The 12,411-nt window shown below is 38.8% G+C and overlaps 2 protein-coding genes across 4 annotated transcripts; one reads left to right on the top strand and one right to left on the bottom strand.

Annotated features, from left to right (window-relative positions):
- Positions 1-360: 360 nt before the first annotated feature.
- On the bottom strand, positions 361-2,525 carry spcs1 (signal peptidase complex subunit 1). Its single transcript, XM_088916988.1, has 4 exons — positions 2,349-2,525; positions 1,948-2,007; positions 1,766-1,852; positions 361-596 (listed from the first exon to the last, which is right to left on the bottom strand). The coding sequence occupies exons 1-4, from the start codon at positions 2,382-2,384 to the stop codon at positions 468-470; spliced, it is 312 nt and encodes a 103-aa protein (XP_088773114.1). The 5' UTR covers positions 2,385-2,525; the 3' UTR covers positions 361-467.
- Positions 2,526-5,038: 2,513 nt separating this feature from the next.
- Positions 5,039-12,404, top strand: glt8d1 (glycosyltransferase 8 domain containing 1). Of its 3 annotated transcripts, none has more exons than XM_088917657.1 (10): positions 5,039-5,114; positions 5,504-5,545; positions 5,631-5,729; positions 5,858-6,077; positions 6,309-6,426; positions 6,643-6,727; positions 7,032-7,144; positions 10,521-10,684; positions 10,815-10,927; positions 11,379-12,404. In XM_088917657.1, exons 2-10 carry the CDS (start codon positions 5,530-5,532, stop codon positions 11,558-11,560), a joined length of 1,110 nt encoding a protein of 369 aa, XP_088773783.1. In that variant the 5' UTR covers positions 5,039-5,114; positions 5,504-5,529; the 3' UTR covers positions 11,561-12,404. The 3 variants fall into 3 exon arrangements, with proteins under 3 accessions (XP_088773783.1, XP_088773781.1, XP_088773782.1); XM_088917655.1 differs by having other exon boundaries at positions 10,518-10,684; XM_088917656.1 differs by lacking the exon at positions 5,039-5,114 and adding an exon at positions 5,221-5,247 and having other exon boundaries at positions 10,518-10,684.
- The last annotated feature ends 7 nt before the right edge of the window (positions 12,405-12,411 follow it).

Below are 12,411 nucleotides of genomic sequence, written 5' to 3'. Positions count from 1 at the left end.
AAAGTCGTAAAACAGCGCTGCTGTCACGTAGCTCTTGGTTTCAGGGTTCAAAGCTGGACTGGGGCACCTTCCGAGTCGAGATTTTATATTCTCTCCCTCTTTGGCTTCCAGCAAAAGAGAAGCAGTTTAGGTTAACTGATGTTTCTAAAACTGACCCCCAAGTGTTGTGTAACATTGGACTGGCTTCCCACCCAGCATGTATCCTACCCCGTGCTAAGTGTCTACCACGTTAGGCTCTAGGCCACAATGACGCTGTATTGGACTCCAGAGACCATGTATTGAAAATGAGTGAATTACTTAGCTTTTTTAAATAGATACAGACAAAAATAAGAAAAGAGTAAAATGAATTTGCCACAAATATCTGAGGATTACAGCAATTTATTGAACTACAGCCAAATTTATGTCATATGAGAAGGGAAATTATCTGATTTTGACAATGATATTACAGAATAAATTGGTAACATCATCTACTTGTACTTCTTTGGCCTCTTGGTATTTTCCTGTGTCTTCTCTCTGCTCTCACCTGATGGCTCAGGCTTCACAGGCTGCCAGGTCAGGGGGTGTCGGCGGTACATGGGCCACGAGGGCAGGGTGAGCTGCAACACAGGGGGGGTTTAACAGACCCATCCTTCATTAAGTTACAAAAGTGACAGTTTCTGGAAAATAATTGTTTCACTACAGTAATGTTGTTTCACTACAGTAATTGTACAGGTAGTGGACAAAATGGGAAAAAAAACAATGTTAAGTCACTTAATAAAGATCTAGGCTAAGACATGTGTAGTGTGCGCTACAAAAGGTCAAACCACTGGACAACAACACGGGATCTGTGGATGGGGGCATTGTCATCCTGGAAGACACCCCTCCAAGGAGGAATAAAAAGGCTGCTACATGGGGAGAAGATGATCACTGAAAACCATTAAGTAGCAATTAGCGCTGACCCAAGACAATACATGTACAAAAACCATGCTTATAAAGTTCACCCTCAAAATTACTGTATAACCAGAGCTCTTCACTATTGACACCAAGCACTCAGGATTGTAGAGGTCTTTAGATTAGAGCTGTGTGTGCATTGAGAACATGGAGAAATATAATCCCTGACCTTCTCGGTAGACTGTTTTTGATTAAACTTGTTGCTTGTACCCTGGCTAAAAATTTAACTTGTTTTATCTGCAGTTGCTCGCCTGTTTTGACTTGTACTTCAAATTATTGTGCAGATACTATGATCTTGGAGTTTGCGCTTCCACCCACTGCTGCCCGCTGCTGATGTTACCTTCCCTTGGAGTTCCTGCTGACATTACTGTATCTTAGACACCACTGCTTATGAAACTTCCGCAAGTCGAGCTGTCTTAATCTCAGATGTTCATATCAAACACTAAGGTCCCCTCTTCCAGCCATAAGTATAGGCAACCAGGCAATTGTTATACATGTTATCCAGCACTGTTATACAGGACCCTCAGCATGCAGGAATGTTACATTTGTGTAGGAGATCGTATTTTCAATACACTTGGTGTCCCTCACTTACCCAGGAATTTCCACTTTTTTGTCCACTACCTGTAGTTTAAAGGCAAACCTGATTATTTTTTATAGTTATGAGTGATCATTAAATATAAACTACCAAAGCCTTCCCTTTATGTTATTGTATTAGTGTATTTAGTTTTACTAATACCACTCCATGGTACATTTTTCTACACTGTTTTAAAGTTTTTTGGTTTTTCTGGTAATACGTTGCCTTGGAAGTTCACAGACTGCTCAGTTTTTAGCTTACCAGACAAGAAACGGCGAACCCAGTCAAAACAATGTAAACTGTCCATCCAAACTGCTCAATAATAAGTCCATAAATAAAGCCGACAATCTGCAAAATAAAACGGCCGTTTGAGTTACATAATACGTTTTAAATAAAGTTCAACAGACTGCATTCAAATTGCACAATGATTAGTGAGTACTTACTGCTGAGACAAGTATGATCCCCTGGAATATCTGTTCTGCTAATTTTTGTCCTTTGTAATCCTGAAATAAAAACAATAAAAGTATTTCTTGTAGATAAACTTGCATACAATATCAGAAACATACATTTTAGAAAGTCTTTTTCACACAACTGAATATATTCTGAACTCAATGGCTGCTTCCTCACAACCAATAAAATGAAGAAACTGTTTAAGATTTCAATGTGTGATGAATTATGAAATATGAATTACTAGACTAATAATTTTCCACAACGGTATCTGTAATTAACTACCGAGGATAAATAACGTCAGCATTACTAGTTGCTGATGCTTTTTTCAAAAATGATCTGCACTTGCTCGCAAATTTCGTTGAGGAAAACAACAATGAGAAAACGAACTTCTTACCATATGCGTAGGAATTTTACTGAATATAGATAGCATCCTGCAACCCGTGAAGATTCTAAAACGTACGATTAATTTAATCACCAAACAAGGAAGTACAGTTTTCTGTAAAAACCAATACTATTTTGCGAACCACATCCGTTTGAAGAGTGAGACGCACTGACAAGTCTTCTGTCCCCGGAATATTACGTGTCTTTCCGAAGCGACATTCGGCAAACAACGGAAGATGTCGTGTCGTTTCGCAGCAACTTCGGTAATCAACGGAAGGTTTCGTGAGGTAGGAAGTGCGGTTCCTTCCTGTACACCAGGAGTTCCCCTCTTGTCCTGATAGTCTGTTCTATGATGTGATACGGTAGTACTTCGTTGTTTGATTTCTCAGTAATTAGTTTGGCATCCAAGCAGCAGCTGTTTTACACACGCAGAAGAATAAGGTGGATGCTGCACATTGGTGGTGGTGAAGGAGAGTCCCCATTACCTGTAAAGTGCTTTTAGTGGGGTGTCCAGAAAAGCGCTATATAGGTGTAAGCAATTATTATTATTATTATTATTATTATTATTATTATTATCTATAACATAGGAACAATAAAAATAAACTTTACATTAAAAATAAATATACCATTACATAAAAGACAACAAACCATACATAGTCATTACACACAACTCCTACAGGATCCCCCCAGTTTACCAGAATCTGAAAATTTACTCCCTCCCTCACCCCACTACACACACATGCACAGTCACCCTAAACTCCTATAAATCCACAAAACCCAATTCCTTTTTTCACATAATCCACTGCACTTGCCAATCTACAGTCTACAACTTTCAAGTCCATCTGAAATCATCCCAACATTGGTTTAATTTGGACCAATTAAAAAACTTCTGCTGTTAAAGACACCTTGAAAACTTGAAAGCCTGCAGACACAGCAGCACAGCAGTGTAGGGAAGGTATTTAGGAGTTTATGGTGATTCATCATGTGGCTCATCATTTTTCGAAATAGAGGAAGGGTCTCCAAGCTGAATCTGGACAGTCCCAATCCAGATAGTCTGCATCTCACCCCAAATCACTGGTCAAACAAAGATTAGGAATCCTCAAAGATATTGATCAATTAATCAAGTCATTTGTTCTACTAAGAAAACTCTGGTCCTTGAGGACTGAGGAGTATTCAGAATTTTGTTCCAAATGATTTCTATATTAATATATTTAACAAGCTGCCTGGTTAACTGATCTGGTAACTGATCTTCGAAACTTGATTTGTCACCTAAAAAACATCCCAGACTGGGACTCCTGGCCTGGATGGGGTAACAATGCAAAAAGGTCAGTAAAATACTTAGGTACAGGCCTCTAACTAGGAGTCTAGAAAATGAAAACAAATCATGTTATAATTACACTGTATATTAATTAGGCCTTATTTGAAAAAAAAACTGCTGAGTTTCAATGACTGTGCTGCGAGAAAGACATTTCAGTGCAAAGGAGAGCAACCAGACTACTCCCATGCTTGAAGGGATAAATATACAGGCAGACTGCACAACCTGAACCTCTGTTCAGGGATCAGGGAAGCAGAGGTCCCTTAATTCAGGTATTCAAAATCCTGAAACCTTTTTGAGGACATAATTGTAAACCTAAATGAGAAGAATTAAGGATATTAATTGCAGAACCATCTTTACACTGAGGCGTCTGGGAGATGGGAACCAAATCCCAAGACAGCTGGCTGAACGCTGTGTCCATGGGACCTCCTAAGAAAGGAGTACATGACATGGAATTCTGGGATCTAGACACCAGAGCTCTTGGGCGCACTTTCTTTTGTTTTTTAATTACGTTCTTATCTAGTCAATCTTTAGCTGTTATCTGTCTTAGACTAAAAGGTACTGCCAAACAAATATAATTCAGTGGTCATATTAACAAATGCTCTAGTTTAAAATACAAAGTGCAAAACAAGATCTGCTGTGACTGTAGAAGAACCGCTCCCTAATAGGTTGTTTCAGAGATACTAGGGACTTGCTTGGTAGTGGGTGAGGGGGTTAAATAATAACATACGTGCAAAGAAAACATATCATTCTTCTTTGCATTTCATTGATGCAAATTTTGCCACACAGACGCGGTTATTCGTCTTACATAGCATTTTTATTGCTAAACAAACACGCTCTATTTCTGTTTTCTGTTTTTAACTTCAATATGAGATTTGTAACAATCCGAAATTCAGACTACGGGGAAGCCTACTTAGGGAAGAAAGGGAAGAATTCTGATTAAATAAAGTTAGGCGCCAGAATTTTTGTTAATGCAAGCTTTAATTAATTTTCACTAAAATAAATAAAAACCGCTTTAAATTTGTATACTACACAGTATGTAACAGTTACGATTATGAGGTTACAGATTCCAATTTTTCCACGACTTGTGTGTGTCCCGATAAATGTGGTAATACCGTGTTCTAAAGCGTCCGCAGTACAGCAACAGAGACAGCCTCAATGAGGTTGAGTATCCTAAACCAAGCCTGCGGTGTCTACTAAGGGTACGTAATAAAACAAAGGTCCCTTTATGGCTGTCTGTAAATATCCTGTGTGAAAAGGTCAATACAATGATCAAATAAATTTAAGTAGGCTTGATGATAAAGTATTTTAATATATTTTAAAGTAAAAGTGCTATGGATTTATTTTATTAGAAAGATTCAGGCACTTCGTGAACAACTAATTTTGCTAGGCTTTTGCACGCTAGCCGAAACGGCTTTGTTGATGTTGAGTTGGCACTTTGGCTTAGTAGTGGTTTTACGTAAGGTAAGTAAACATTCAGACTTTACTTTGCATTGACTCAGTGTAATATCAGAGTTTTAACGAATGCATTAAGTTTACGTTCATGATTGATGTTAGAGATCAACCAGCAATGTGATTGTACTATTCCTTTCTGATGGTACGGCCAAGTTCTTTCTTCTCCAAGTTCTCTCGTGTCCAAGTGTGAGATCATTATGAATTTTCACAACTACAGACGAAAGGTAGTTGGTATTCGATTCGGAGACAGACAACCGTGTCCTATGTTTTTAATTGTTTTCAATACGTTGTGTTGCAGTCATTTGTGTAGCATGTAGTATTCGGCATCGATATCTGGCGTTGAAGGTGGGTTCTTGAACTTTGCTGATAGAGTGCTGTGATGTCCATTTTCCTCCTAGGGTGTTGAACACTTCAGTGGGAGAGTATGACGTTGCGAAGAGGTAAGTTTTTTGTTCCACTCATCAGTTCATTTTTCGGACTTTTTGGTGCGACTGTAATTTATTTTTTATTCCCTTTCTTTTGCAGTTAACGTTGTCATTCTGGTGCTGATTGCAGTAGCATTTTTGATAATTGTGCACCGCAACCTCATAAATCTGAATGATTTTTTAAGAAGGGAAGGCTCCGGTAAGCACAGTTCAATCTAGGAATTCTATACTCGTTTCGTCTTGGTGTTCGTCATTAGGAAAACCTCAGTGTGTAATTATACATCTATAAATGGAAGGAGTAATTGTACCTGCTTTCTTTTCTCGTAGATTCGGCTCACGTGGGGCTACCGCACGAGTCCGAGTTTGACATTGAGGCTCCTCGTAGGTTTGAGGTTGCGAGAGTGGGAAGAGAAATACCTGTTGTTATCACTGCTGTGGAGGAGAGACTGGGAGCCTTGATAGCAGCAATGAACAGCATTTACAGCAACAGCAAGTCCAACATCGTCTTCCATATTGTGACAATGAATGATACCGTAGAGCATTTAAAGTAAGTATTTGAATTCTAAGTGTTAAAATACCTGCTCACGTTTGTAGTTTGTGTGTTCTGTATTAATGTGGGATTTCTCGGAGTTCGCCAGAATGTCCCACCATGCCCCTTATACCTCCAGGATATGCTGTGGATTACTGCAGGCTTTACTGTTAATAGTGTTCCAATAATGGGGGGTTACAAATGTGTCTTTTTAATATAAAATGTTTTTTAAATATTGCTTTATTTCAGAGCATGGCTCAGCAAAACTGCCCTGAAAGCTGTTAAGTACAAAATGCTACCATTTGACCCTCGTATTTTGGAGGGGAAAGTATCCAAAAATCCCCAAGAAACGGAAGCAGTTAAACCGGTCAGTGAATTTCAGCTGTCATTTGCTTACAGATTTGTTTGGAGAACCTGAACCAGAAAATGTGTCGTGAAACCCCTGCAGTTTTCTCATGCAAAATGAGTTGCCTCACCCTTCCACCGTGAGGAAGGAAGGCGATAGTTTGCTTTCTAAACGCTAATTCACTGGACCTCAGATTTTTTAATGTCAATGTTTGTCTTTCTGATTATTGTTTTACAGTTAACCTTTGCAAGATTTTATCTCCCTGTATTTGTGCCGGATGCAGAGAAAGCAATTTATATGGATGATGATGTCATTGTTCAAGGTACTGGTAGAAAAGAAAACTGAAAGTTGTGCTTACTTTAAAACAATCAAAACGGCAAGAAGAGTTATGTTGAAACTGAAAGAGGACTTCAAATGAAAGCACATTTCTAGAACTGCTGTGAGGAAGTGAATGGATTGGTATAGTTTCATATAGGGGCAGCTGTGATTTTTAGTTGTTCACGGAGTTCAGTTGCAATGGTTTAGAGCTCAAAAAAAGTGCGTGTGCAATCTGGAGTACAAATCAGAATGGAAATAGCCTTAAAAGAGGCGCCTCTGACACTAGTCGACCTTTTGCTCCGTTTCAGGAGACATCGAGGAGCTGTACAACACGCCACTCAAGGCTGGGCATGCTGCTGCCTTCTCCGATGACTGCGACTCCACCGCTGCCAAGGGCATCGTGCGAGGAGCGGGCAGCCAGGTACTCAGCGCACCGCGGCTCAAGGGTTGTATGTGGTTGTCTGGATCTTGCACATTTCAAGACTGGTCTTGACCTTGGTATGTTCATGCATGTGTCTGGATTAGAGTATATTAATAATAATAATAATAATAATGGATTATACTTATATAGCGCTTTTCTGGACACTCCACTTAAAGCGCTTTACAGGTAATGGGGACTCCCCTCCACCACCACCAATGTGCAGCATCCACCTAGATGATGCGACGGCAGCCATAGTGCGCCAGAACGCTCACCACACATCAGCTATCAGTGGGGAGGAGAGCAGAGTAATGAAGCCAATTCATAGATGGGGATTATTAGGAGGCCATGATTGGTAAGGGCCAATGGGAAATTTAGCCAGGACGCCGGGGTTACGCCCCTACTCTTTTCGAGAAACGCCCTGGGATTTTTAATGACCACAGAGAGTCAGGACCTTGGTTTTACGTCTCATCCGAAGGACGGCGCCTGTTTACAGTATAGTGTCCCCTTCACTATACTGGGGCATTAGGACCCACATGGACCACAGGGTGAGCGCCCCCTGCTGGCCCCCTTCCCCTCCCCCTTCCAATGTAGATTCCTCTAACACACGCTTTGGAAGGGGGATTACTGTCATTCCAACAGAAACCCAGTGAAATTATTTACATGTGTTTAAGATCTCAGGCATCCTCCAGTGGCAGGACTATATTAAGGGCCCTTTAGAGTTTTTAATATACTGATTAAGTAGGAGAAAAAGCAGAGTTATGGATTGGATAATGGGTCAAATATTTGAAGCAGGCCAGACTATAGAGGGACTGTAGCAACCGTGGTCCTGCCACTAGAGGATGCCTGAGATCTTAAACACGTGTAAATACTTTCACCGGGTGTCTGTTGGAATGACAGTAATCCCCCTTCCAAAGCATGTGTTAGAGGAATCTACATTGGAAGACTGTAAGACCTTATTGCAAAATTAGGGATGGGGGAACACAGCCGTAAAAAGCCCCTGTTTAAGCCTACAAACCTGACTTTTTTTTTACACATTTACAAACTAATTTTACTAATAAAAAATACTCATAAAAGAAAAAAATAAGTTCAAAATCAAGTACATCTGATAACAATATTGCACTGTCACACTAAATTAATCATACACAGTTTGTTCACCTGTAATGAGAAAAAAGATCTCCAACAGTGCATACAGTATTGTTGGAGAACATAGCACTGTAACATACAGTGATATATGAAAATAATATGGAAAAAGGCTTTCTTAACCATACAATAAACATTAATAAGAAATGCACTTGCGCATAAAAAATGTGATGAATTTTTTATACGTACCTAGTAATGATGATGAAGTCTGTTGTGGTTTGTAGTCTCTGAGGACTGGTGGATCTTGTTCCATATCCTCAGACTCTTTGGCAGCCACAGGAATATCAGCAGATGCAGAGGTTGTTATGAGTTCTGAGTGAGCATTCATAGAAGCTAGAACTTTAATGGTAGCACTTTTTCTAATTGTATGGGTAGATTCATACCAAGCTGCAGAATGCTCCAGCCCATAGCTTATCTAGAATCTTCATTTTCTCAGCCAAAGTAATTTTTCTGTTTTTCTTGCTGGTTGATAACTCGCATTTAGCAGACATAATGAGAAAATAAGATACTACAAATTGTAACAGGTGACACAAAGGTACATGCACAACAAAACACTAAAGCACAAGAGAAGCGAGGGCATGGACTAGGAAACTGGATGCTGGTTGTAGCACAAATCTGCTCATGAAAGCCGTGGAAAAGCATAGATGTGAGAAAAAATACTAGATCTTGAGTGCAGGCATGCAGCCCAGAGGAATTCTTTTCCTGGATCAACCCTAGGTTATAAAAAGTCCCCCCGCAATCGTGGAATTTTTGGTTACATGTATTTTTCTATAAATATATAGTGAAACTTGTTTGAGGGGGGCTTACTGTAATTGATTTGAGTGCACAGTAACCACCTAACTAAAGGTGAGACATTTACTCTTAACAACACTGTATACAGCAAAATAATCTAAAAATCACTGGTCATAAGTATAATTGAAATTCATAAATCAAGAGGTTCACATTCACATTACACTCCTATAAATAATATTTTATAGATCCTTCTCTGGAAGGGATTAGATCAGTGGTTCTCAATCCTGATCTTGTGGTCCCCTGTGTCTTTAGGGTTTACTAGTTCTAACTGGAGCCTTAATCACCAGTGCTAATCGGTACTTTCTGTTTGGACTGTTTTCTGTACTCAGTCCTTGATTCAAAAACTACTCTAAAATGCATTATTTCTGGCACCTTCAGTACATAGAACTTTCTGAAGTTTGTCCTCAACTTGACAATTAAGAGTTTGCTCACTTATTTCTATCTGAACAGCTTTTAACAGTGATCATTTAATTATGAATACAGTTGGGAATGATCCTATCAGACATCTTTTATAGTGAGTCTGTGTTTTTTAATTTTGCTTAAGTCCAGTTGGTTATATTTGTCCTGGCACACCTGAATGAGGGCAATCCTGTAATTCACAAATTAGCACAGGTTCATATACCAGTCATGAATCTCATTCAGTTTTAATGCTAAACTGCAATGCTATTTTTATATTTGGGATTAGAAAGAATCAGCATTGATGAGTGCATTACAATCCACAATAAAAGTAAAATGTACACAATAACTTTTAAAACCTCCAATTCAAATGACAAAATAGACACAAATTTCAAGGTATGATTCAGAACAAGGCAACAAAACGTGATATGAAGCAGCCTTATACATTGTAAAAAAGCAGGTTTGTGAATACATCTCTTTTAATCCAATAGAACTATTTCCATGGAGACCAGGGGTTTGCAAAAATGTGGCAATTTACAGTACTTTTACAAAGTTCATGATTTTGTGCTTAATTCACAATTTGTAAAATTTTGCAATACTGTCAATTTAGTTTAAATAACCGGTCTGAGAAATTGGGACTATAGTTCCCCTTGAAGATCCAAAACCTAACTAAAAAAAATTATGTCAGATAGAAAATTGAAATAATTTAACCTGTGATTAAGTACTCAGCTGGTGCAAAACCAGTAGACACCGGGCCACTCCAGGACCAGGATTAGAGAACCACTGGATCACACTCACAGGACTCCTCCCTTCCATGTGCTGAGGTTCCGGCACTTTTGAAGGAGGGATTTATGACTGTTGCTTCAGACCCTGTTGTTTCCTTTTGCCGTTTTTGAGTTACATATGTTCATGGTATATTGAATATCAATAAACTTACAGAATGATCAATTCCCTGCTGCACTATATGATTTATTACAGGAAACAGGCAGTTTTGTGTCGGGTATGTTATTTTCTACTTAAGATACTACTGGCATATTTTCCCTAGAAGAACTACATTGGCTTCTTGGACTTTAAAAAGGAGAGCATAAGAAAACTTGGAATGCGGGCAAACACTTGTTCTTTCAACCCTGGAGTTTTTGTTGCCAACCTCACAGAGTGGAAACAACAGAATATCACAAAGCAGTTGGAAAAATGGATGGAACTGAACGTGGTGTAAGTTTAAAACCCTCAAGAATGTAAAGTAGCGATGCTGTCCTTTCAGCTTAAAGTAACAATGCAAAATATTCAGAAGTTATAATATTGAAAACCTGCAGCATTTTCCCCGTTTTGTTTTTCTCTGCAGAGAAGACCTGTACAGTAGAACCTTAGCTGGCAGTATTACGACTCCACCTTTACTAATCGTGTTTTACAAACAGCACTCCAACATTGATCCCATGTGGCACATCAGGCACCTTGGTAGGTTTGTCCTACTGCTCTGACAGAGTGGTCATTAACCTTTCTTGTGGCCCTGAATAAGTCGGCATAACTTGATTTAATGTGTAATTTGACTTTGAAATATGTATGAATTTTATCCTTATATACATTTATCTGGATTTGCTTTATCCTTATTTCTGGGACTTTGAAGCATATGACAATCGATATGCTGATCCCTTCCATAATCCCACACAGAACTCTTTGTCAGCTATGTTTATAATTATAGTGTATCTCTGGCTGTAGGATGTTTAAAAGGATGGTCTCCAAATTTCAGTGGCTTAACACAAAAAATTAACCATTTTTTCTGCATCTGCCATTGTAAGTCATAAGGTTAATTATAAAAGCCACACTGACAGTACTTACAGTAGTTAATAGCTGGAGATGTAAATGGTTGTTTTAACTGGTCTTTTATATCTGTGCTCTATCTTGTAAGGTTCAGTTGCAGCTGGAAATCGTTATTCATCTCAGTTTATAAAAGCTGCCAAACTGCTACACTGGAATGGCCATTACAAGCCTTGGGGAAGGGCATCGGCTTTTTCAGAGATATGGGACAAATGGTATCTCCCAGATCCTACGGGACAATTTCATCCTATACGAAGACACACAGAAGACTGATAAAACACCTAGCAAGTTGGACTGTGCATTGAAGCGCGTGCTGCATGACTTCATTGTTTGTAAAATCTCAGGAACGTGGACTTAAAAAGTTATTTCAGTACTGTATTCAAAGGAACCATTTTCCATGCAACACTGTAGAGCTGAGTTTTGCTCAGTTGCATGGCAGTAGAGAAGGTGAGCCAGAGCTTCAGTTTAAGAACTATATATACACACACGTGTGACTCTGATTTCTAAGGGATTCTTTCAACTATAGAGTTGTTTGCCAAATTATTTTGTATTTGTTGGCTCTTGCACTTTAACCTTTTGTAATGTAGCGTTAAACTAGTTTTGTACCCAGCTTTAGGGATTATGTGGTAAAAAAGAGCTTTCGGTCAGGTCACAGGTGCTATTCAAGCCTTTTTGTTTTGTCTTTCAGTTTTTCAGAATTTTTTCAAGGATGGATTTCCATCTTCACTTGAAATGTAAAAGTTTGCATTTTAGAGACGAACACTTGAGAGAAATCAGAAGTGAGCAGAAGGCACCTATTATGTGTATTATGTAGATGCCTTCCCTATAGCTACTGTCTTTAAACAATGTAACCACTTATGATACCAAACATCACTTTTTCAGCATGAAAACAGTACTAGTATGCATTCTGAATTAATAACACTATAGCTTTGATATTAGGTTTTTCAGATTCATTAAGTGATAATTTATGTACTGGATGAAGTTAATAAGGTAAAACAATGTAATCCAGCTGTGTATCTGTTAATTAATCCAGTACAAACTAAAAGACCAATTTAACCCAAGAAGTGTGAGCAGATCTGTCCCCAGATAACCTAATAAAAGTACCCTTTAATGTCAAGAGCTTA

Source organism: Atractosteus spatula, chromosome 5, assembly GCF_055471065.1.
Source record: "Atractosteus spatula isolate fAtrSpa1 chromosome 5, fAtrSpa1.hap1, whole genome shotgun sequence".
NCBI lineage: Eukaryota > Metazoa > Chordata > Actinopteri > Semionotiformes > Lepisosteidae > Atractosteus > Atractosteus spatula.
The sequence above is the reverse complement of the archived record's forward strand: the minus strand, read 5'-3'. Positions and strand labels throughout refer to the sequence as shown.

Coding starts and splice junctions, on each gene's coding strand:
- spcs1 (XM_088916988.1), bottom strand. CDS start 2,384: ATGCTATCTATATTCAGTAAAATTCCTACGCATATG. Junction 1,853..1,947: donor GGATCATACTTGTCTCAGCA/GTAAGTACTCAC, acceptor TTTATTTTGCAG/ATTGTCGGCTTTATTTATGG. Junction 597..1,765: donor GGTTCGCCGTTTCTTGTCTG/GTAAGCTAAAAA, acceptor CCTGTGTTGCAG/CTCACCCTGCCCTCGTGGCC.
- glt8d1 (XM_088917655.1), top strand. Junction 6,078..6,308: donor GATACCGTAGAGCATTTAAA/GTAAGTATTTGA, acceptor GCTTTATTTCAG/AGCATGGCTCAGCAAAACTG. Junction 10,928..11,378: donor GTGGCACATCAGGCACCTTG/GTAGGTTTGTCC, acceptor CTATCTTGTAAG/GTTCAGTTGCAGCTGGAAAT.